Genomic DNA, 26868 nt, shown 5'->3' on the forward strand with positions numbered 1-26868 from the left:
TATTTATGACCTACTTTTCAGCAGATATTAACACTACACAATACCTTTTTACCGTACAAAGCGTTCTGCACTAGCCTTTGATAAAGTGTTTGTTTTCTTGACAAACTTTATTGTTAACTTTAGTGTTAATGCGTAATGCCAGGGTAGTGCAATACGTCACCATGTATAGAGCCATGTCCATGCATGTCTGGCATTCTGGGTCTATATTTTGCCATGTTTTCAGTTCATGTCAAGTGTTGTCAAATGCTGTATTGCCTGAAGGCACAACATCCACAACGTTGCCCTGCAGCTGACTGATCTGAGTGGGCACTGTTACCGGCAGAAAACCTGGTCGAAATGTCTAGTTAGAAAGACAGACTCACTAAAGCCTGAAGTACAAAGAAAAACAATGCCAGATTTCATGTGTGAAGGCACGCTTTGTAAGTTGCATCTTAAGGCATGACTCTAAACTTTAAAACTGTTTTTATCTTGAAACTCTATCGAGAAAGAACCTATCGAGGTTTTATTTTTAATAGGTTTTATTTTTTATATCACTTCTACATCAAATTTTCTCAAAGCTTGTTGATCTCCTTCCTACTGTTAACCTTTCAGAAAGTGTTTTGTAGCTGTGCTGCTCCTAGGCTCTCAATAGCTCCAGGGAGAAAAAGATGGCCACACCAGGTAGAATAGACTGACCATGCCGTTGCCTTAATGGGTGTGAGGTGCAGAAGGGCATAGAGAAACAAGCCAGACTAAGTGCAGAAGAAATTGTAGAGGGTCAGGGATGAGCAGACTGTAGTTGGTGACTGTAAGTCTGGACCCAGTAGTGGACAGAAGAGCAAGGGCCAGTCAGAAAAGACCACTCCCAGTGAGGCTGGGAGTAGCTGATGTAATGATATTAATCTCCAAGTGCCATCTGATATCCAGTGTGGCTCTGTCATTGAAAAGTGCTAATTCTGCTGAACTGTGAGGGGAATTCAGGCTCTCTGGAGACTTTGTCCTGGATTAATTAACGACACTGCCATTGAACGTTGCGCAGATTTATCTGCTTTACATCATTTTCACCATTTAATTTCTGTGCTTAGCACACAATGCAGAGCAGACATGGGACACTGACACCAGAAACACTGCTATTTGATTTTTTTTTTTTTTTCGCACTTTGTATATTGTAAAGTTACCTCCTGTTGTGTTTGGTTAAACTGGAATTTCCTTTCTCTTCCTTTTTGCTTCTCCAGATGAACCGACCCATTCAGGTGAAGCCAGCCGACAGCGAAGGACGGGGAGGTAATTAACCTTCGTCTAGTCTCTGGTGAACAACCCCTAAAAAAACACACTCACAGACAAACGCACAAGTACTCTGGTATAGCACTCATGCAATCCTTAATATTCTGCTCTCACCTTAGACACACACTGGGAGTTAGTAGAGTTTCCCATAATATAGGTCACTTGCTTCTATTGACTTCCCATCTGCGCCAGCAGAGGAGCTGTCTCAAGTTCACAGGCATAGAACATTTTTTTGAGGCAAAGCAAAAAGGGACACAAAGTGAAAGCGAAAAGAAACAAAAAAATGGAGAAAAAAAATTGCAGGACCTCCACAAGGCTATGTCTACAGTCATAGCCTACTCCAGAGAGGGATAGATACTCAAACACACTGAAAAGTATAAATGCATTCCTATGGAAGCTGCTCAGACACTATTGATTTGAGTGTGCTGTAGATACTGTGCTAGCACAACTAAGTGACCATCAGTACTCAGTGTATCTATGCTTATTCTGTATGTGCATAAAAAATCAGTATGTGATCTACCTAGCAAATAAAAGTATATTTGCAGACAACCACTGTAAACGTAGGAGGTTTAGGTTTCAAAACAATAAATTATACCAATTTCTTTTTCTTTGTAAAACAATGCATGTTCTAAAAAAACATTCCAGTTGTCATTTTCGCTTTAAGCTAGTCTGAAATATGTTATGCTTGTGGAAAATATTGGCAGAAAAAATACAGAACCTTGCAAAAGTATTCGTTCCATTTTTTCTGAATTTTTCAAATTATACATATGAATTTCAATTAGTTTTTCTGTTATTGGAGGGATTGCATCTGTAAAAATCATCTTTCAAACTTTGCCACAGATTCTCAATTAGAAGTTTCAACTATGTCTAAGTAACTTTAAGACATTAAAATACTTTCATATAAAAGCTTAAATTTAACTCTTATTGCATATTTAGACTTTTTGTCTTGGAAGAATTTGAATATCTACCCATGACTTTTTATATCCTCCAATATGTTATCATTTCAGGTCTGCCCTGTTGCACATTTTGGTGAATAAAAAAGCACTAGCATGAGCTTTCCACCTCTGTGACGATGCATATGTGCGGGCGTGTGTCTGTGTGTGCATTAGGATGATGTGGTTTCCTGCGACTCATAGCGTTTTGCATGTGGACCAAAAGGTTACAGTTTGGACTCATCTGACCGAAGCACTTTTTTTCACTTGCTGTCAACTATCAAGGACTGTTACATATTTTCAAGTGGATACTTTGACTAAATTGTTGTAACAACTGAATATAATGTGATCTAAACTATTCCATTGTAGTTCTGGTTGTACATAGGATTGCACTGAGATTGGCATCTTCCATCTTAATTCTCACAGGTTTTCTTCTCCCTGCTGAAGAAAAGCATCACAGCGGCATGATGCTGCAAGTGCCATGTTTTACCACGGGAATTGTATGTTTAGAATGATGTGAAGTAAAAAAGTTCAGATTCGAGTATATCTCAAGAGAGCACCATCTTCATGTTCACTGTGTCCCCTATATGGCTTGTTGCAAACTGGAAACATGACTTGTTGTGGCTCTTTCAGCATTTTTTTTATGTTGTCTCACCAGATTTGTGAAGTGCATGACTAATAATTTTCACGAGACTGACTTGAGCCATTGATCTCTGCAGATCCTCTAAAGATCACCCACTCTGTTTTCCGATTAATACTGTCCTTGGTAGACCTGTCTGTTTAGGTTGACAGTCATGCTGTTGTAGATTTGCTGTTTTGCAAACCTATTAAGTAATCTTTTCTATTTCCAATGATGGATACAACATCCACAATGCTATGAGGATGTTGTGGATGATCACTGTGAGATTCTTTTAATCATTTAATATTGTTTACACACTAACCCTGCTTTAAACTTCTCCACAACTTTATCCCCGGCCTATCTTGTGTGTTCCCTTGTCTTTCTGGTGCTGTTCATTCAGTAATGTTCTCCAACAAACACTATGCCTTCACAGAACAGCTTGATATGTACCAAAAAAAAAAAGATACACATGTGGGCTCTATTTACTGATTGGGTAAGCACTGTAGGCAGCTGGCTGCACTGGAATGTAAATTGAGGTGTCTGATGGGAATAAATACATATGTCAACCACAGTTTTAAGATTTTTATTTCTAGTATAGAATAATGTAATCAAGAGAAATAGCAATAGTATAATTTTTAAATTGACCAATGAATTATATTTGCTATATTTACAGACCTTATTTTGGTTAACACATTATTTGCTGTATAATTTAGGTAAAGTCTTCATAGAAAAATAACATGTTTACATGATGACTTTAGGTAACCACATAGTAACCTATGGCCATCTATTACAGATAGTTTGCAGTAAGATTACTGTAACTTATTGATAAACACATTAAACAATACTGTGGTGTACTGCTACGTTATTTAAAGCTTCAGTCTTGTTAAATTATGCAAGTCGACTTTGACTCTGTTCTGAATCTGTGGCATGGCCTCCTTCCTATATTTATAGTCTGACTGATACTGTGATTGACTTGATCATTCTGAAGCCATTTGTGACTAACATAACTGAGGTAAATGTGGATTAAACCAGCTAAAGATTCACATGGGTTGAAAAGGATCTTATTGCACCGTTCTGTGTAAGCCCTGTGATTTCATTTTAAAATGGTGCTTTAGACTGCCTGGGTCATATTAGTCTCACTTTGTTGATTTATGTGGTTAAGTGTGAATGAGATGGTTCATTTCCTTTGCCACACACACCCCAATGTAGATCTTATTTTTGTCATGGCGACACTTTAATTAACGGCCATCTAAAAACAGGCAAAGTCTGACCGACAAGGCCTGGGAGAGAGCCAATCAGCATTCTCACCAAGATAAATTGGATCTCTGGGCTTAAGAGGGGAGGATGGATTGGGTCCCAGTATCAATTACTGCCCCTTTTTTTGAGAGAAAGAGAAAGGAGATGAACAGGCAGCGTGAATGAAATACAGAGGGTTCTTTCATTGGCACAACTCCTGCTAGTCTGTCAGATGAACTTTCTATATAGGAGGACAGGATAGGACAGAGCGCAGAATGAAATAAGACCGAGCAGACAGGCCCCAACAGAGATATTGAGCGTTAATGGCAACAGGAAGTCAGCAGACAAGGCAGAAGAGGTAAACCACAGTCACAGCTGACAATGAAATGAGATTTACTATGAAGGCTTGTGGTTAAAAGAAAATAGACAGCCCAGTGAGGTTTGACTAAGGGAGAAAAAGTATATTGGGATTCATCTTTGGAAAGCTGGTGACCAGTCAGGCACCAGTCCCAGTGGAGCCACAAGGCTGTCAAACCTGAGGCTGAACCAGGACATTTGCACCTCTAGAAGAGAGTCACATTTATCACTACAAAGACATCAGCAATTATCTGTCATGGAAAGCTGTGCAGGGTCTCGATTACGTGCCTGTGCAGGTATTAGGGCCCATTACTCCATTTCGACGCTCCAGTAGCCCCTCTTTTGTTCACTCTGCCCCTGCGAGACACCGTTTCTCTGGGGATATGGGAGTGTCAGGATAAGAAGTAAAACCGGTGCTCATAAAATGGTGGGGAGGACGGAGGGGAGAGCTGGCAGCTCACAATCCTGCTACTCGGCTGCCATTGTGGATCACAGGGCTGATTCTCCGGCTGTCTATTTCAATGACTCACGTCTTGCTTCATTTTTCTCCTTGGATTTACAAGACAGAATGGAGCACAGGAGAGAAGCCCTGCAGCTCTTAAATCTATTTCTGTCCCTTGAGTCAATTGACCTCTTCCCTACAAATACCATTTCTACCAGTTTTTCTGCATCACTCTGGCATTTTTATTTATAATTTCATCTCAGAGATACTTAGAGAAACGTACTAAAGTAGTCTTTTGATTGGTGCTGTAAGGGCATAGGAGAACCTGTGTCTTAAATCCTGTTTGTTACTGTACAGAACAATCAGAAAAGATCAAAAGGAAACATTTCTTGTTCTTTCACTAGCTTCCCCTAGTTTCCTTTCTTGCTGCCTTTTGTACTCAATGTTTATCCCAGTCCAAACAGGGAAGCTAGACCAAGTGATACAGAAAGGAGTCAGGATTCAGCACAAGGGCCACGGAACAATGCAAAAGAGTGAACGATGAAAGACAGAAAGAGCAAGAAGGCAAAAGACGACAGGATGAGAAAGTTAACGGAGGGTGATGGAGGCAGCTGAGTGAATCTCAGCAGTAAATCATCTCAGAGCCGCCCCATCCCTATCTCTACCTCGCCAGGAATCTTTTTCCCCCTGACCTTGTCTGCTGCTGTGTCTGAGAAGAAAAGATGGGGCAAGATTATCTATGATTGGAGATGGCCATTATCTAAACACAATCTTGGAGCCAGGTCCCACTCCTCATACCACTGCTATGCGACTGGAGACCACACTGATGAGAAAGATGATGGGTCAGCCAGCCACACTCTCCGTTTTTATTAACTTTGATAAGATGTTTTCAACACTGCCCTGAAATGCAATCCCTATCACGATTTACTTTTTCACAATGGACTTCTCAGCATATTTGTGTGTATGGTTTTCTTACCTAGTCTTATTAGTTAAACACTCTTTGATTTGATTTGGCACTCATACCAGGAACATTTCAGTGTTTACATTTGATACCCAACAGCCCGAGGAAAACATTTTTAATAGCTCATTCTTGTCCTTTGGCTGACTGGCTGAAGAGAGTCTTTATGAGAGTGTCATGTTTGTCCCTGTCAACCTACTGTCCTTCAGAAAGTTGACCTTAGTTGGGCACCAAAGAGATTGGCTTTACCTTAAGATGCTACGCACTGTGCTGCCATGCCATCCTTCAGCAGGCTGGGAGGAGTGAAGGCTGCTGGCTGTCTCACTTTGCAGGCCGCATGTAGGGGCTGACTGGGGGCATTTCACACCCCAAGAGGCGAGCACACCACTTTACATGCAAATGAGGCCAAAAGATCCCTCTGTGCCTCTGGACACAGTTGTGTAAAAATCACGAAGAACTCTGAAAGTTTTTGTCTATGCTGCAATTTTTGCCAAGTTAAGAAGAGACATAATGACAGAGAATGCATGAGCTTCCATAATAGGGTTTCAAAGGTTTTCACTTAAACATTTAAGCTCTATGATTGGGTTCTGCTTAAAAATAAAAATGTTTAATAAAATGTAATGAAGAAAGGAGTTACCATTTAGGTTTAAGCCACATAAATGATTCTGTTGTTTTTGGCCCTCTATGTCAAAATCCATCTAGCAGAAATTGTGACAATCCACTATAGTACATAATCCAGTTCTTTATGGCAGTGCCAGTTAAAGAATTGTATGAAAGAGGTCTAGTGTAGTTTATTCATTATTCGATTGTTAGTTGGATGGAAATCAAATATTAATTATAGTTAGGCGTTGGGTTTATAGTAATCTGACTGTGTTGTAGTTTTATGGGATATGACACTTTGCCCATGTTCCATGTTGCACTTAATCGACATTCATTCTTAGATAACTCAAAAGAGAAATATGCTCAAACTTACTATATATAGAAACTTTGCTCTGTCTTTGCTCTAATATTATTTCATAGAATACAAATATTCTAAATACAAAGGCAGATTTGGATTTGACAAAACATTTCCAAGTTCAAACAGCTTTCTAAGGTATTTTGCAAAAGGGCTATTTAGCCATTTTGTTAGATTGAAATTTGCCTTTTTGATATTTGTTTAATTTCAGCTTTTGTTTGCATTTGCCTTCACAGTGTTAGGTTCAGACAACAAACTTACCCATTTAGTTTTATGGATTAGCAGCACCTGACTAGGTCAAGGAAAACATTATAGCATGCTTTAATAAAATCCAATATTTCTTGTATTTCTTTTTTTCTATTTTCTTTTTATTTGTCTAACATAACTTTATTTATATTTGATTGTTTCTGTTTATTTGTTGATCATGACTTATGTATATTATGTGCAGTGAGGGTCAAACGAGACTTGACTTCCCCCCACACCTCCACCACACCCCTAAAAATAAAAAAAACAACAACGGTGAAGTGGATGTGTGAAAGTAAGATTATACTGTTCTATTAATTTTTTGCACTTTTTTTAGTAAAAAAAAAAATACTAATTGTTCAAAATGTGGTGATGACTCCAGGGTAGGAACATCCTCCCATTGGATTGCATTTTCATGGTTCCCTTCTGCTGGTGCCAGCACATAGCCTCAAATGTATCCTCTAGCAAATGGTGCAGGAAAGATACTAATTTACTGTAAAAACCATCAGCTAACATTTCCAACAGGACTAAGTCTAAAACATTGAAACAAGATGACTTTATATATATTCCTTTATTTAATCAGGTAAACCCCGTTGAGATCTAGATCTCATTTTCAAGAGGGACCTGAGCAAAAATTTGCAATCCATAGCAACCTGGTTACAAGATAAAAATAATTAATACATATGCACAAGTATAAAACAATAAAAACAATTTAAAAACAATGACACTGTTTCATAGAATCTTGTTGCCTATCTTTAAGAACTGCTCGAAATAAGTCCAGTGAAATCATTTCCGACATCTTAAGTTCAGACTGCAACTGATTCCACGCTGTGGGGGCCAACACACTGAATGCCTGCTTCCCTTTTTCAGTTCGAAAGCGTGGGACATGCAGAAGAATAATGTTATTGGAGCGAAGAGAACGAAAACTGACAGTTCTATGTAGGAGACTTTCTTGTTTGAACGTGAAGTAGATGCCGAGCTACTTCTGTAAATGAGGATTTGAGACAAAAAATAAGTGTGCCAGGTCCAAATTGGCATCACTGATAGGCTTACATGTTGAACTTAGAGGAAAAAAAAATTAGCATTCCCTTTTGAATCTGTTTTGTAGCCAATTCCCATTGTGTTTCAGGATGCTTGGTAGATTTTTAATGCACATAATTACAATTAATTATTCTTTATCTATGGATCTTCATCATGTCTATTCTTGTTCTTCTCTGGCTAATCCAATTACAAGTTTGTGTTAACAGATGTGACATACTCACTGAATGGATTTTGTGGCTGTCAAAATGAAGAAAGAAAATACAGCATACTTCTTGTAACACTAGTATTTGATATTTCTCTGTTTCTGTTGTTAATACTGATTTCTTGGGTAATGTCCAAATTCAGTCTTGGGTATGAATTCTCTTTTTTAAACTCTTCTTAAGGTCATCAAAGATCATCAATAATTAGACCATAACTTTAATGTTGTTTTTTTCCCCCTCAGACATGGTTTATTATAGAGCCCCACAGAGTTGTGGCACTAGCTTCTGCTGTGTGATAAAATATTTTGAGAAGTCTAACAGCTTGTAATATTGTGTAATGGTTTATAGTGCAAAGATGGAAGAAATTTGTGAAGCACAAGTGATAAAGCCTCATTTAGTGCTAGAGAATTAATCTGATTCTTACAAATAACTGTAAGTAGCTATGAGTTTAGAGAATTTACTGAAGAAGGAAAAAAAGCTCATTTGAAATGGGATAGCAAAGGAATCAGAATTACTGAATTTGACTGTTTATTAATCTGGATGCAGCCCTTGCTAAAAGTTATTTTACAAAATGTAGTGGCTTTCAATAGTGTGCACCTTTTGAAGGAAATTTGGGAATTTTGAGATACTGACTTTATTGTGGCAAATATTCTCTGCAATAAACAGACAAACAATTTTCTACAGCTTGGTACTACAATCTGATTGTGTAAGTGTGTTAACTAGTGAACTAACTAATTCAGCCTTAAATTATAAATTTCCACATCAGATACTCATATATTTATTAACATAGCTATGGTTTCAAGAGAGCTCCCAGATGCCTATCTGGTGAGTTTTTCCGGAGGTCAAACAGTTTTTTGAAACAGCCCGGTAAACCAAGATAAAATTTTATTTAAAACAAATGGGTCATTAGGGAAATTTTGAGAACATTGCATCTCTAAATAACTTTGGAGAAAAGATTTACTTTTTATAGGAACGTCTGCAGGGGTCTGCAACCTGTGGCTCAGAAGCCGCAGGTTGCACACACAAGATTGATGCTTTTCTCACTGGAATTAAGTGCTACCACTTGTGGGGGTGCACATGTGTGCATATGTGTGAGCTTGACTTTGACTTGTAGCAGGCCTCCCAGGCAGCAGCGTACCAGCATTGGGTATTCTAATGAGTCTTTCAGAAGCATAATATCTTTGTTGTGCTGCCTAAAACATTTCTCCACATTTGAAAGGTACCCAGCGGTCTAGTATGTATTTTCTATCATTGGATGCAGCTGTCCGTGCTTTGTGAACACTCACTGCAACCAAGCTTCCCGACTATCCTGCCTGGGGCCAGTAACTGATAGAACCATGTGAAAAAAAGGAAGTAAATATTTACTGTGACGGTGGGGCAGTAGAATTACTCTTTAAAGAGAATATACCCATTATTGGCAAGCAGCAGCTGAAACTTTGTTTTAGAATTTACTTTAGAGCAACTGATTCGTTCCTTGAAGAGACCGAAAAATGAAAATTTTCCTAACAAATATTAAAAAGAAAGTTATAAAGAGAACAAAAGAGAAACAAAAGGAAAAGAAAGCAAAATAAAAGAACAATCTATATGCATATACTGTAGTCTACAACACAAGTAGCACTATTCCATTGAGAGAAGCATCAATCTTGACAGCATATGGCGTCTGTGCAAAATCCATTAATTTTTAATATACCGGGTGCTGAAATGAAAAGGCTTCCTGAGACAAGCAATTGTCAGATGTCAGTAGTGTTTTGATAACTTTTTTGATCTCCCTTTTTATTTGCATTCATAAAATGGGGCTGTCCACATGACACCTCAGTTTGGACATGGCTGAAGACTGACATGGAACCATTTTCCACACAATTGCCTCCACCTTCAGTCTGGAGAATAGAAAGTGGGGGTGGAAAGAGGCAGAAAGAGACGTATAGATGACAGTGCTTGTGGATGTGTATTGGCTGCTGCCTGAAAATAAAAGTCTACAGTTTCATCATCAACATTTTCTAGACATTGTGGCCCACTTTATCATTTTTATGGATAATATAAAAGTATTTGTTGACAGGAAACCTGATGTATGTGTATAATATCAATGTCATATTACTTTGAAAAGACATATAATAGAATACACCCATCTAAACATTGATTCTTTAATGGAGTTTGAGTTTAAAAGACTCGAGCCAGGCTTTAACCACATGCTCAGACATTATTGTTTTAAAGAAGTGTTATTGTTTGAAGAGCAGATTACAAAGGTCTCTTCAGCGCAGAGGACAAAAGTGCTATAAAGCTCAAATGTTCTCCAGCTCTGCGTTTAAGCTCTGTTTGAGGGATAAAATGAGCCCTCCTCAATGCGAGCTAAGCACAAAGAGGTCAAACAGTCGACTCAATGAATTTCGTCTTGCTTCTGTATCCTCAGTGAGCTCCATAGGAAGGTCCTCACCCCTCTTAATGCAAATACATGACTCTACTTCAGAAAAGAGTCCTTTATTTTCCCACTTTTGATAGAATACTCATTGGTCCTGTTTGAAGTCATCACATCTTTTTTTTTTTTTTGCTGGGGGCGTACCACAGAATATTTATTCATATTCGTAAAATGGCAATTTAAAGCTTATGAATGGCCACTGGAGACAAGAGGGAACATGGAAAATACTATACGAGCTTCTTAGGAGGCAGGTGCAAAGTGGACTAATTAATAGCAATCTATATACTGGCCGGGGCATGCAGAGGGCCAACTGAGACTCTCTCAGGTCCGGCAATGAAAAGATACCAGCTCCAAATTCATTTTCTCACTGCAGCTCTCCCAAAGGAAGGCGGCAAAGTACACTCACACTTCCTTTAATGCATTCACTGGGGTGTGATTTATTTCTGCGTTTGCCAGCGCATTTGGAAAGTTCATTACCTTGCTCATGGCTTGTTAATTAGCCTTGTAAAGCTGCCATTAGATCCTCTCAGGCCAGGACTAAGATGAGACTTTTGTCCCAAAACATTAACATTGTGCAGAAGGTGTGTAAAGTTGCACTATGCCCATTTAGGTTGTAATGTGTACATCTTGGTAAAAACATGAACAGTGGAGAGCAGAACTCTAGCAAATGCATTCACCTTTGAAACCATGGATGTTGTTCAGGGGTTTGTTTTTTTTTCCTTTCCCACCCGTTTACTTTTTATCAGAGAGGCTTTCCACTAATGCATAAAAATCCTGCTAGATATTAATTTTCTTGACAGTCTTTGCCGAATCCTGTTCAAAATGGCAGGCTGTCGAGATCTCCTTGGGGTTTCTTAAACACTGAGGTTCCAAAAGGAGAGCTGCAGTATTAGGCTCTGCTTGTGGGCTGGTGAAATCATTTTGCGGGAGACAGAACTACAGGAAAATTCACTGACACTTTTGGAACAATCACAGTCTATGGAGAAGTTAATTTGTGCTGCCAAGTGGTAGATATGAGTTTTTATTAGAACATTATAGAAACGGAAAATGAGACAATTTCACTACAGGAAAAAAACAGGAAGCCCTGTTTCTTTATTTTTAGAACAGCTGCATCTAATGGGGCCTGGCAGGTACAGGAGGTGTCACATCTGTTGAAGCCCAGGTGATGCTCCAGCCCTCTGCTCCTCCCCACTCCTTGCCCGCTCCCACCAGTCAAATGACTCACGATGAAGATCAAGAGTGTCATTTCTAATAAACTCTTCTTCCTCTTCCTGCCACTTTCACTCAGTCCTGTTCATAGGTTCTTGCTAGTAGCCATTTCGTTTCACAACACAGTGAAATAGGAGATGCATAATGTAAAAGATGTGAAGAAGATGAATGCTCTGTCTAATGCCAAGGCACTGGTAGGATTAATTGGAAAATTGCAGCTCCCTGACTGGTTGGGAATTTTGTGTTATATAGTCCATAGGTCTAGGTAAGAGTTCAATGCTCTAGAACTGGGGAAGGATTTGCATTTCAAAGAGATTCTCATTTTACTCTCTCTAAGCATTTGTTGAAAATACAAACAATGAAGTAAATTTCACTCTTTGTTGCAGATTGTTTTTTTTTTAAGTTTTGATATACAGCACATTTCAAATTTAATACAGCAACGAAAAACAATTTGTTTGATAGAGATATGACTGTGTTGACTATTTTACCAGAAACTGCAAAACATTTTAATGTCAAAGGGTGATCTTCATATTTGTACTTTAATTTAATATTTTGCAATATGTGCAAAAAGATGCACATATACTGTATTTTTCAAAAAAACAAAAACAAACATATCTCAAGATAATATGCCCATTGATTAATTCACCTATGACTATAAAAAACATAATATAACCTAAGTGCAAATTGGCTACTTTTATCTGAGAGTGAGAGATCCATGAGGCTTTCCCAGGGCTGCATCTTAGTTCCTATTTTGTGCTAGTTGTTTGTTTTGACTGCGTTTGTCCTTTATATGATTTAATCCAAACCATTTCACTGTACCTCTGGCTGTATGTTTCATGTCATTGTCCTCCTGCAAATTAACTATTTCTTTTGTATTTTGCTGCTTCTAAAGTTTTCTTTCAACATTGTCTTTTACTTAGCTTAGTCTTCCCATCAGCAATGACCAGCTTCACTGTGGGAATCGTGTTTTTCATTTGATGAGCAGTGTTAAGTTTCTTTCACAGATGATGTATTGGATGTAGGTTAAAAAGTTCAGTTTAAGCCATATATAACCAAAACTTTTTTCATGTTTGCTGTGTCCTGAATATTGCTTGTGGCCAAGGACCTAGTTATTTTTTTTTCAGCACAGGGTTTCATATTGCCACACTTTCATAAAGGCCAGATTTGTGGCCTGCTGGTAATGCTCTTTTTTCCCAGCGTGTCAATTTAGGTTGGAGGCCATGTTTTGTTAGGCCTTCACAGCCTAGTCCCTGAGCTGTCTGGTGTGTTTCTTTCACTTCACAGTGCTGATCGTTCATTGATGTTCTCTAACAAACATTTGAGGCCTTCACAGAGCATCTAAATTCACAATGTGAACAAAATACACAAAAATCCGTACTATATAAATTCTGAAAGCAATTGATAGTCCTGGATTTTAGTCATAAGTTTAACAGTAAAAGAGTTTTATTACATGTTCAAAGTGCAATTTAAACATTTTATTTGGAAATTACTGTGAAACATCTTATCCTTTTTCTTCAACTTTCATAACTTTCATAACTTTTCATAGTTCGTCAACAAACTATGAAAAAGCTCAAGCAGAATAAATACTTTTGCAAGGTATCGTATGCATGTATGAAAGCCATACAGATGTCTGTTAGCTTTTATTTTACATAACAACCTCCAAAACATGGCAGACTTTAAAAACCCCATTGTTCACCTTGTACATGAAGTTTGCTGTTGTTTATTATAATGCTTACTATTTGGGTGATAAAAATGTACATGTTGTTGTTGGATGTTTCCTCACCGACAATCAAAGAGCTTGCCTGCTCCTGCAAAATATTACCCTTCTCACTTTTGGGAGGAATCTGCAGCTCTCCCAACTTTGTCTGTATCAGACATCAATACAGAAGACTTGAATAGATTAGTAGATGCAGGAATAAATCACCCCCATGCATAGATTGGGGGGGTTGGGTGGGGAAGTGAAACGCTCGACAACAGTGAGATCAACAACAGCAACAGCAGCAGCAACAACACAGCAAACTGCTGATAAAAAAAGCCTCTGCAGAATGGTGCCAACAGCTCTAGCATTTCTTTCTTCTCTTCTTTTCTATCCACCCTCCTTCCCTTTCTCCTTCCCTTCTCCCAATCCAGAAGACAGGAAGCTGTTTGTAGGAATGCTCGGCAAACAACAGAGCGAGGACGATGTTCGGCGGCTGTTCGAGACTTTCGGCCAGATTGAGGAGTGCACCGTCCTTCGAGGGCCTGATGGGGCCAGTAAGGGTCAGAGCCCACACGCCTCCCCTTTTTTTCTCTCCTCCCCTGCTTATCTTTCTTAATCCCTATCTATTTATCTTTTTTTTCTGTTCTTTGCATTTTCAGAGGTATTGTCTTCCTGTGCTGCATTCATCATCATTGTCTGCAATGCTCTCTGAATAACTCATCCTCCCCTTCAGCTACTCAGTTTTTTTCATATTCTGCCTTTTATGCGTCACACTTGCATTTCTATCATATCTCGTTGTCACCACACTCTGACACCTTCTTTCCCCCACTTTCTTTTGTTTGTATTGTTTTTCTCCATTTCATTTTCTCACCCATCTCCTGCTCCTTTCTCCCTCTTTTGGTATTTCATTCGTCATCTTTTCCGTTTGTTGTCTCTTGATCACAGTCGCTCGTCTCATCCTGGGCTTACACTCGGGTAGCAGCTTGTTTCTCTGCACCACCTCTCTTCCTGCTCTTCGTGTTATCTGAAAAGTGGAGAGGTGTAATCATGTTTGTTTCCCACACTCCCATCATCCCTCCCCAGAGACTGTTATTGGACAATATTGTCCTACTGTAAATAAAGCGCCATTTCTGAGCTCTGCTGCTGTCACTCACTTCTTGACAGATTTGAGCTCATGTCTGTGGCCTACATTGTATTTAGGTAGGAGAGGATAGTCAAAATAAAGATAGTTTTAAAATATAGGATGAATCTGCTCTTCTTGTCATGACCCTCTGTTCCAAATTCTGACAAAATCTGAACTAATCATTCCCATCTAGTGTTATTGCCAATTCATCTTTAAAAGGATGTGTGGGAAGGTTCCTAACTGGTGAGGTATTGACTGCTCTGGAGTCAAATGTACAAATATACAAAATTAAAAAAGTATATTCCAAATTTGACCTTAATTAAAACATTTAGTTTATTTAAAATCTTTCAATTATTCTTTAATCAATTCAATATTGCTCAGCAATATGATTGCGGAAGAATAATATTTTATATTAGGTCAAATTTCGTTTTTTAAAAATCTAAATGTTTTTTGGCTGAGCTCTCACGTTTTTTTTACTTTAATTCAAAATCAAGTCTTATCTTTATTTCTATATAGTCCATCTTTCTCTGTCTCTCTGTTGTAAAAATCATCCTTGTTCACCTTCATTTGTAAAAGTCTGGCTGTGTCACTAATTGCCAAGGAGGAGTTGTGTATGTTTTCATTCTTTTCATGTGTAGAAGAAGAGCAGCATGGTGTTTTCTGCCTCACCCTGTGCATTATTTCTGTTTATTTTTTTACCGATCAGTGAGACTGAATATTTCACACACATTCTTTGAATATATCAGACAGACTGGAACGTCAGAACGTGTAGTTCATGTGTAGTTGAATATGTATATTGGCAACATAAAGTCAGACAACAACGGGCGTGCCCCAACTGCCTGCATCTGTTGGTGTTTGTGAGGCGCAGCTCAGCACTGCCTCACCTGAAATTATACAGAAAACAAATTTACAGAACAGTCAAGTGGACAAATTAATTTCCTGTATCATTTTTAGCATTTTACTTGTCATAACAGAGGAGGCGTTGGCAGTACACAACTGAACAAGAACTAGCTCTGAGTTCATTTTAACCAGGTTAAAATGACTTGGTTGATTTTCACCATCTAAATGTCTGTAGCTAAGTAACTCCAACAGGAACTAGTTCTTAATCACTTTACGTACAGTATTTTGTCTCAAAGGAAGCTTAAAAATATATATGCATACCATGATGTCATTCACCAATTAACATCTTGATTTGTGACCTTGCCTCTATGAGAATATTTACATCTGATTAATTACTTTTCCTCTCTTTGCTCATTTAAACTTTTAGTATGGGTGAATTAAATAACAGCTGCTCTCATTCACATCTTTATTGCAGTGTCATAATTTTTCACTGAAAATGGTCTGTTAAGACCACTTTTATAATTCAGTGTACTTCTAAATAATACTGTTGGTGTTTCTCTTCGATGACGTCCTAAATCTGTTTATGCGCATCAGTTGACAAAGTCTTCACTCACGTAGGCTAAAGACAAACCTATTTGTGCTGTTCTTTTGGCAGTGCTTACCTTCACAATGATTTAAGAGAAAAGTGACAGAACACTTTAAGCTGCTGCTTCAGTCCTCTCTTTTTCTCTTTCAGAGTTGCAAGCTCATTCCCACCAAGAATCAGGAAACCTGAACAACAGAACATTGTTATTAGGTTGGATTACTTGGACATGTGCCTATTGTGTCTTTAACACAAAGACAAAGGCATCATGGTTAAGTTTAAAGAAGAGGAGGGGCATGCAAGACTGTCTGTGTGCTTAACACAAGCTCTCATGTTGGCAGACGAAAAACATTGCATTTGTTTTCTACGAAAAGTTTCAAACATTGTTATTTTCATTCACTTCTTTTTATGTCAAGGTTAGTTATGCTCACTTCAAATTTGTCATGTGAAAAACTGTCATTCAGTTAAAAAGTTAGAAAACAAGTTAGCATCACAAATAAACACATTTATACACAACAATGGATTCTCAAGATACTGATCTGAATTTCAACCTGTTATTCTGTCTCCTGGATTAGATTTAATTATGTAGGTACAGCCTCTGAAAATGAAGGAAGGTAGGGTACACGAGGTGATGAAGTGTAAATTCTAGACAAAGCATGATTATACAAAACTGCACACCTGCATCGGTGCCTACATCTGTTCATTTCACTGTTAATCCCAGGTCTGTTGCTCTCTTTAGCCCATCCAGCTCACCATCTTTTTGCTTTGATGATTGTTTCTGTTTTTGCCGTCTTGCTCCTGCTTTCCCCCCACTCCCTTTCTCTTTGTCTGTTTAGATGCCTCAAGCTGATTGACAGCATATAAACTAAAATAAAGCCCATGCGGCGGTGTCAGACAGGAACTAGTTTTCCTCCTTGTTTGTGCTTTCACTCATTTTCACCTTCCTGCACCTCACACCTCGACTCTTTTCTTTCCTCACGTGCTGTGTTTTCCATGGTTTAGTGTATGTTGATGTTATCACTGACTAGAGCACCCCTGCTTTTTCGAATTTTGTTATTATGAAACGAGGAGAGTAAAAACTCAGTATTAACTATGAATGCCACAATCACACAAAGATTGCATACATAGGTATCTAGTTCTATCACTGTCCGTGCAACAGTCCCACGCAATCATTACCGGATGTTACGGCAAATTATTTTGCCAACCGCCTCACTCAGGATGAGGTTCCCATAATTTGAGTGAGACAGACCTTGAAATTGACAGCGCTATCTGTTCCACGACTGAGGCTTTGTCCCTGTTGATGTAAATTTATGCTACTCAGAGGCTTTTCAGCACCCCTCTTCACCCAGTAAAAAGGCCGAGAAGTTTAACATCCATCTCTCTATGGTGCTGCTCCTCAAAGCACTTTCAAAGTGCAACACTTGCTGCCAGAGTTGAATAGAGCCCTGAATTGTCAGCAATAATAGAGAGATGGCTTTTAGGTCTATAATTAAGTTGTGTTATAAATGTCAGCCATCCAGAGGGATGGAATTCATGCATACATATTATTACCCCGGGAATTCAAAAGGCAGCGCAGATCCTCTCGCTTGAAAGCAATACAATTTCTTTTTTCCCCCCCAAACGCACTCTGAACCACCAAATACCAAAACTTAAATGTGCACTATAATTTATGAGGTCATAGCACTTCTAGTTCTTTTGAAATATTGTGCACTTTGTCCCCTAACATTGTTTATTTATTTAAATTTTAGTAGAAAATGCATAGTTGTGTCACTGTCTTTTGTTGAGAAATTGGAGGACATTATACATTCAACATGGTATTCCACTTATTGTGGGACCAAAGCCTGGCAGTTCTGTTTGGCCTCAGTTGCTGGCATCACTTGAACATCAGCACAATATATAGTAGCCTTGTAAAGAAACCAACAGCGAAGTTACTTTTCCTTGAAAGGATCAAATATGTTTTAGCTAAATCAAATCCCCATGTTTTATCTCTGCTGCAAAGGTTAAATGTGTTTGTTGGAGAAGGTCTTCAAAGAGAGCATTAAAGTCAAATGGTACACAGTAGCCTGATGCATTTCAGTTGGACAAATGAAGACCTTTCCTGCCTCTACCCGGAGGGGTGTTCGAGTGAAGTAAAAAGGGTGCTGGAGTGCTGTGACAGAATCAAAGGCTTCTTTGACTCTTCTGTTTGCCTCTGTAGATCTCTACAGCTTTGAGGGCATTTTCCAGCGTAGAAAACACATGGCCTTTACCACTCACCATGTTTCCACATGCAATGATTTAAAAATGTTTACCCATAAATGCATGTCATTTGTGTTTTCACACAAATTAATTATTTGTTGTGTTTAGAAAACCAAAAGCTGACCCCATGATATAATATCTCAGAGTAATAATCCCGAATCCACCTAAGAATAAAATAGCTAAAATAAATTAGAACTCCTTCAGCTATGCAGAATATATATTTGAATATATATATATTGACATTTTGCAAGCATGGATATTTTTTATATCAAACAAGGACTGAACCCAGGGAAAGCCTTTGGTTCTAGATCACTGGCTCCAATTAAATTCATGCAAAGTAAATAAAAGCAAAACAATAAAAATGAGTACATTTCATTTTCTCAGTGTTTCAAGTCACTAGTTTTTATTTTTGTTGTTGTTGTTCTTAGTGTTCAGATTCAGGTGCATCTCTGTACATTAAATTAACAAAAACTAATATATTTTAGTCCTTTACTTAAAAAGTGAAATTCTACTACAAAAGAGTCTGGCTGTTTGATGAAAAGTTCTTAAGGCCTCGACTGCAGCGGGAATCGGAGCTTGAAGAGTCACTGCACACCAGCATGTTTGGAAAATGAGCAGTAAGCTGCATTCCATATGTTAAGCTACTAATGAACCGGAAACATCAGATTGCTTACGTAGATAAAGGAAGAACTGTTCCATTTTTGTCAAAAGTCTTCTTTGCAGCTGAAAGTCCATTTTACATTTCATTTTTTATTCAAGATTCCTGAGCCCAGAGGGACAGAGAGGTAGATAATCCAACTTGCTTGAGGTCCAGGGTGAAGTTTCAATCAGTGATGAAATGTCATTTCCTGGTGTTTGTCCAAAATCCCAAATCGAGCCCAGCTGTCTTCCAGGAAATTTTAGAGCACCTCATCCTTCCTTCTGCTGCCAGACTATATGGAGATGCTAATTTCATGTTCCAGCTGGGCTTGGCAAAAGTACCACTGGCAAAAGTACCAATATCTGATTTAGTGACCATAGTATAAGGTTGCTTGACAGGCCAGAAAACTAGTCTGATCTGAACCTGTCCAAAATCTATGAAGCATTGTCAATAAGATCATAAGACATCAGAACCAATTATGCAAATTTGCTGATGTCCACCTTTAAACCTACTTGGGCTTTTTAAAAACCTTAGCAATGCCACAGGATAATCACACTGTAAGTGTGATGCTGTAAGTCAAGCATAAGGAGACTTAACCAAGTACTGATACATATTATATTAGCGATAAGCCAAAATCATCAAGGTAAGAAAAGTAAACCCTAAGAATATGCAACTGTCTTTCCAATGAATCTATGTAGATGAGTGTTTCATTTTTGTATTGATTTACTGAAACCTTTATAATAGCATTCTAATTTATTGAGGTCCATATTCTGAATCAACCTGTCACAATGTATATTTATTCAGTCTTACCAACGACTATAATCAGCTTGAAATATACTTATATCATCTAACTACAGTAGGGTTCCAGAATTATTCAAAGCCTGCTCCCTTGTGGTCAACCACTTCTGTTCAGTTTTATTTTTCTTCCTCAGCTAAACAACACCTTTAAGATGATTTGAATCCTCTATAAAACTCACCTAATTTCTTTCCTCTGTGAGCTGAGAGACGATTAGAAAGGCAGATCAGAATAGTATGCCTTTGCATAATCTGTTTTAGGAGTGACTGTGCACAATTCCCACTATGTAAATATTGAACAGATAAATAATGACAGACACGCTAAGACAGTAAATGCTCTGGCTTTAGTTTTTAAAGCCGACAGGGGTCAAAACAGAAATGGACAGGAAGAAGAATGTCCCAGGCAGCTAATGCCTTCTTTGTAGTAACACTGATTTAACACAAAACACAAATGATAGAATATGTTAACAAATCAGGAAAGCAAATGATAGCATAAAGTCAGTGGTGATGAATAGTGTTTTCTCTATGCAATTCAAAGCCATTTTACTGATGTGCCCATCTCTTTGTGTGTGTGTTCAGGCTGTGCCTTTGTCAAGTACTCGAGCCACGCAGAAGCGCAAGCCGCCATCAATAGTTTGCATGGTGGACAAACTATGCCTGTAAGTATCAGAGCCTGTGCTAGCTCTGTATTACAAACCTTCCACTTTTTTCGCCAGATAATGCAATGTCACCAACCTGTCTGTGCTAATTGTTTTCTCTGTGGTTCTGAGAGTAACACTTCCAAAAATCTAAACCTACAGTCCATTCAATGCAAAAACAAATTGGCAATGGGCAAATTTTCCTCTGCATGCACTCTCCCACAGCAGGTGGAATACATATTTTCAAAATGCAATAGAATCTATGTCCTTCTATTCCTTTGGAAAGTCAAACATTATGGCAAGAAAAACATCCAAACGTGTAACAAATACCCTCTGCATACACATAAATGTGGTCACCATAGTTACTCAAACCACATTATGAGCCAAGATTCAAACACATTTTACCAATGTGTTATTGCCAGAGTCAGCATCTGGTGCTTTAAAATAAACAGCAGGAGGCCCTTTATCTGTTTTTTCACTCAATGACTATATCCTTCTCTGGTCCAAGCTATTTTCTGGCAAAAAAAAAAAAATATTTACGTCAAAATCTTGAAGGAAGATGAGGACTGCATGCTGCAAAAGGATTTCTGAATGTGTTTTGGTTGTCAGTGAGCAAATCATAGTTTGATTGCAAAGTCAGGACATGGGGGGATTTTCTAGAATGCTAGCAGGACAGAAATCATTTTGGTAGACAATTAGTTCTGACATCAGAGATTTGTTTTATTTGCGGGAAAAAATAGAGAAGTATTTTAGCTAACCCTAAATTGTTATAAAGCTTAAAAATGCCCATTTTCTTCCACTCATTATTGATGAAATTAGGTGTTTAAGAAAGGATTTTAGGTGGGATTCTCTTCAGAGAAATTGTGCAGTCAATGCCTTAGCAGCAGCAAATAAACCTCAAGCATCTGCTTGAAAATATACTAAATTTAATGATGACATGAGATTCTTTTATAAGAATCATAAACAATTATAAAACATAAAATTTCAGAATATAGAACTAATAAACAAATGCACTGTAAAATTATTAATTTAATGTGAAGTAATGTTTACAGTAGAGCTAGGGTGTTTTAGTTTTTATTAATCAATAGAAGAATAAATATGCTTTAAAAATTGCCATTTAGTCGAATGGTAAAGTAGTAGATATCTTATGTCTTGCATGCAAGTGAATGCAGCACATAATAGAAGGCAAAACGTTTATGATGATGTTATATAATTAAACAATGGATGACAGAATTCCAAGTCAAGTTGAATAATGGGTTTGAAAGTGAACAGAGGTAAATATTACAAATTCTAAAGTCAACAAATATCTGAGGGGAAATAATACACCTGAGGAAGTGAGAGAAAAAAAAAAAACACCCGAAAATGGGTAGTTGTTGTTAGTTTATTTTGTTGTTTACTGTATTGCCTTTTTTGATTAATCATGCTAAATTCAGACTGGAGGGACATGATAATAACATTTCCACTAAAAGTCATTTACTGTTAACAGTGGCAAATATGGAGCTTAAATACTTTTTACTGTAGAACTAAATTACATAAATTATGTTCTGTTGAATAAGTGTTATTTTTTTCCCAACATACTTGCATGACTTAGAAGAATATTAAGTGTAAAGCTGCTGATTTTATGGCACTTTGACATTTTAAATGCAGCTGCTCTGATTCTTTACAATTGGATGAACTATACAGGATCAGATGAATTGGGCTGCTCTGCACACCTGCTGGCACAACTGCTGACAGGGGGCGACACCTGAGTCAATTGTCCCAGACCCCAGGTCTTTCTAACTATCAGTTCATGGGTGAGAATATATATATTTTTCAAAATAGGCATATTTGTGAAGAAAAACATAGGTCTGATATGTGAGCTACAAAAAAAAAATAATTTGTCTTTGTAGCAATGGTCTGTGATAAACCCAAAAATAGTTTGGCCTCTGACACAACTTTTGATGTTGAGTTCATTAAGCCGCTCCAGAAAGTAGAAAATGAACGTTGCGGTAAAAGAAAATAATGTACTTCTACTTTAAATGTTTTACTATATTTTGCAGAACTTTATTTTCTGTATAATGTCATCCTGATCACCTTACTGTTATCTCCCTGTTCTTTAGCTATCAGCAAGTTAGAGTAAAATTTACAGACGTCTTTGTTTATGTGTGGATGGCTCACATGTTTACATGACCATGGTTTACAATACACAATATGTAGTTTGTGTATTGATAAACAGAAAAAAATTATTTATCAATATTTATATTGACAAACTTTAAAGTAAGCAGCTAATTAATCTGTTATCTTAATTCCAGTCTAACATTTTCATAGCTCTGTAACTCTAAATTGCTGCTGTCAGATTTGCATTAGATAGTTATTTACAAGTTAGTGGGTTAATAGTTAGAATGAAATGAAATGAAGTAAAATGTCAGAGAAACAAGTTAAAATTAAGACTAAAAGAAAATATCGTAACAATAAAAAACAAAATTTAATCCATATTCTTTATCATTTTTAATGTTGCCTCACATTGTCTACTCAGTGGAGTTCATCAGTTTGTTGTTTCTCTGCTTTTCTAGAAGAGTAGTTTTGGTGTCAAACACTTTACATGTTTTGAGGGGGTAATTTATCTTGCAGTCCTACTGTTATTTTAACTCTACACTGTATAAAATCCTTTACTTTGTACTGTTAAGCTGGGATAACAAACGGTCTCAATCTTATAAAGATGTTCAGATTTGCCATTGTACTTTGCATGGCTGCAATATTTCATGCTTGACAATAAATATATGCTTATCGCCTGTTGGGAGGTAATTAACCTGACAACTTATTTGCTGCTTCTGCATTAATACCAACCCACACAACCTGTCTACCCATTTTAAAACCGTTGTAGTTTATATATTGGCTTCTATTGCACATTCTGAGAATCATTTCAGCCACACAGCATACAGCGATACATATATAATTAAATACATCTGGATAGTTTGTAATAAAAGAAGAGAAGATAAAGGGCTTCACAAAAGTCAAAACTTCTTTCAGCTACATAGTAGAAATGTCTTGGTAACATCTCATCAAAGCCAAATTACTACCAGTGACAGTATGGCCCCTGTCATGGGGCCACTTTTTGTTAAAGAATATTAAAACATTTAAAACACTTAAAAGTACAGGGGCTTCATTACAGAGACTACAGGGAGAGTTAACAAGGGAGTCAATAATATTAAAAAGCACCCTAGAGTTAGGATGGATCTCCAAAATGGGGTCAGATTAATAAACCTCTTTGCTTCCTCAACTGCGTTTTGATATTATAGTGTTGGGTCTCTGATGATAATGAGGGAGATTTGCACTTTATAAGCCTTTCAATACCTTTTGGTTATTCTACAATTATTCGTCAATGCAATCAATGTCAGATTTAACCCACAGATAACTTTGGCTTGTATTCAGATGAACTTCATTCTAGAATCCTACTGAGAACCCGTTTTGTTTTTTTCTTGTCTTTCAGAACATATTGTTAATATAGCGGAATTTGCAGATTCGTAAACATAAGTTTATGTTTACTTGTTCTCACATTGCCACATTAAAATCATCTAACTGGACTGTATTTCATTGGCGTTTCATGTGATAGACTAATACAAAATTGTAGATAACTGTAATGTAGAAGAGATATGACACCTAGTTTAAAATTGGAAAAATAAATCTAAAACATCTGGCTAGGTGTGTTCATCCCCTATTCATAAATAAAAAACAGTCCAAGTTGCATTAAGAATTTGTGTAATTAGGAAATAGAGAATTTTTATTTAAGCAGCACATTGTCCTTTAAACATACCACCAGAATTACAAATAAATGGTTAACAGATCAAACCCTGGGAATGTGTTAGACTTGATCCTTTAATACAGCTAAATATACAAACATCATAAGCCTAATGTTACACAGGAAGTATTGCTTTCGTAAACTTCTTTTTCTCCTTTTGCTTAATGAAGGCTGCAAAAACACTTTTTATAATTTTCGTAATTTACTGAGCACCTCTCTGCCAGTGCTGGGTGTCCATTGGTTACTATAGCACGCAGCTGGACACACAGGAGCATCCACTTTTTCTGGCAAGCATTTGCTCCTCCACACACTTCACTGATGTTGCCGAAATAAATATTTACGGATGCTTCCTGGCAGCCAGATCGGGTTCTTGGAGCCAGCTGTGCCGGAGTTTTCACCTTTTTGATGCTGCCTCACTTTGCATTATACTAAAGCAGAGAATGAAACATTTAAGTAGTACAGTCAAAAAGTTAACTATTAGCCGTGGAAAAGTTACTTTGCAAGAACTTCATGTAAAGACAGGTGTCTTTCCATTTAGATTTAAGCAAAGTCTAAGTACAATTTTTTCATCAAAGAAACTTGTTGGCTTAATCCGTAGAAGGCAATTTGAATTGTATTTGGCAGAGTTACATTACTAAATTATAAGAGGCCTTGTTTTGCAGCCTTGCTCAAGGAATTTGGCCAATGGTCATGGCTCACATCCACTCTTTATTTCTTAACTTGTATTGTAGCTAACACACAGTATTTTAGAGCAGTGGGTCACCTGAGTTGAGCCACGGATAAAATGTTGAAGTTAACATATGGAGTCTCAAACAGACCTACACTGGATCAAGAGACAGCCAAAAGTTTATAAATAATCTACAGTAAATTATCCATAGCTCTCTCCATCTATCCTCGCACCTGTTATCTTCATCTCCCCAAATCCAACTTTCACTCAGATTAATTGGCAAGGTGGTCATTAGTATCCAGCGAAAGCTTTGGACGCAATGGGAGATGCAGTTAATTTGGATAATATCACTGCCACATGTCGTCAACAACAGACTAACAGGAGGCAGGATTCGAAGAGTGGGCTGCTCTGCACACCGCCTGGTGCCAGCTGCGAGGTCTGAATGAACCTTGAACAAAAAGTTGTCTCTCACTCTGTCTCTCTTTCCCTCTTAATGTTCTCACAGCAACATCTGTGTTACCTGGCTCACACACATGCTATAAATAATACTGCAAGTGAAACACAGTGGCCCTCTGTGAAAAACTTTAATGAAGCTTAAGGGCACTGGAAGTCACCAATAGGGCTCACACTGATAGATTGGGTCATAGCTTTAATTGAAGTTTATTGTGGGTTTCAGGTGCTTTGAAATGTAACCCAAAGGATGATTGAGCACAGAGCAGGCCCTCTCATGAGTTCAGCTGTAAGACTGCGAACACACAGGTGGCAGAACTTCAAAATTGTAAACCCAGGGGCAAGCACGCAGCAACCAGCAAATTGCACACATTGTCGTGTTTGGTGTTGCAGCGTGGCTGACGGCTTCAGGAGTTTGTTGGTGTGTGTTGTAGAGTTGTGGTGTAATGAGGGATGTATCGGAGATATATTTGGTCTGATTCAGTGTCCTGCACAGTGGTAGCCATGGATGTAGAAAGTAGATCCAGACCAAGTCAGCTTTCCCTCTGCTAATGAGAGATCTTCTTCCCATGAGGCTTTTAGAGCTACAGCGAGGGTCAGAGAGTTGAATATGAGGCCCTCATGGGGGGTTAGATAATTATCAAACAAACTTGTTATAGTGTGTTCAATTATTTTTTGCACCTCAGTTGATGAATTTAGTTTCTTAGATCTGTAAAAAGCAGACGAGTGTCGAGGTCTTATTAGTTATTTAATTGTGGATTTTACATTGAATGCTACTGAAACAATGTAAATGGCTGTTATTTTGTGCTTTTGTATTAATTTCCCCTTCATTGAGCCAGCTTGTTATTGGTATTGTTGTAAGCCTTTGTGAAGGATAGAAAAAAAGTGTCAGTTTACCTGGTTTTAGACACTTCACCACAGTGTCTTTCTATCACAGTAATGCAGAGATAAAAGCATTATCCCATTTCCCCGCTGCAGTTGAGTTCTAATCCCTCAATTACCATTGTGCTTTTTCCCATTCTGCGCATTATGTCCCCTATACAAAATCCAATATAGGAGATTTTCCGAAGTCAAGTGTGTTGTTCAAAAAATTTGATTAGTTTTTGAACCTGTGACAAATTCCTTAGTTGTACCTGTCAAAAGTGATGGCTCCCTGTTGGCCCTTATCAAATTTGGAGAATTCATTTTCTCTCCAGGTACTGGAGTCATGCTGCGGGAGGTTATTATTCTGTTTGTTTGTCAGCTCGTGATTTTCTGCAGCCAGCGAGGAGCGGCTGGTTTGTATCCATTGCTTGTTTGCCCGCAACTGTTCCTTCATTACCTGGCCACACACTTCTTTTTCTTTAAGTGGTTTGGGATGTTTGATCTTTTACAAGGTTCTGCAACCTGTGACTCTGGACCGCATGTGGCTCTTCGGGCTCTACACCACGGCCAATTACTTCCGTCAGGAATTATTTTAATATCAACATTGAATTTTTTTAATACAGTGCAATGAAAAAGCCTAATTTTTACAATTCTTTAAGTATGGTTTGATGAAACATCAAACTTC

At 37.8% G+C, this 26868-nt stretch overlaps 1 protein-coding gene across 6 annotated transcripts in view; it reads left to right on the forward strand.

Moving 5' to 3' along the window:
* LOC102228085 (CUGBP Elav-like family member 4) overlaps nt 1-26868 on the forward strand; it is a 163101-nt gene that overhangs the window by 110261 nt on the left and 25972 nt on the right. For 5 of the 6 annotated variants that reach the window (XR_002752648.1, XM_023332573.1, XM_023332570.1 and 2 more), the window contains exons 3-5: nt 1215-1263; nt 13999-14127; nt 20366-20445. Coding sequence is in view for 5 of the 6 variants with exons in the window: in XM_023332573.1 (XP_023188341.1) it covers nt 1215-1263; nt 13999-14127; nt 20366-20445 (258 nt within the window). In the remaining variant the exon portion in view is untranslated. The remainder of the gene's footprint in view (nt 1-1214; nt 1264-13998; nt 14128-20365; nt 20446-26868) is intronic. The other variant, XM_023332575.1, reaches the window with a different exon arrangement.

The sequence above is a fragment of the Xiphophorus maculatus genome, chromosome 4 (assembly GCF_002775205.1).
Source record: "Xiphophorus maculatus strain JP 163 A chromosome 4, X_maculatus-5.0-male, whole genome shotgun sequence".
Taxonomy (NCBI): Eukaryota; Metazoa; Chordata; class Actinopteri; order Cyprinodontiformes; family Poeciliidae; genus Xiphophorus; species Xiphophorus maculatus.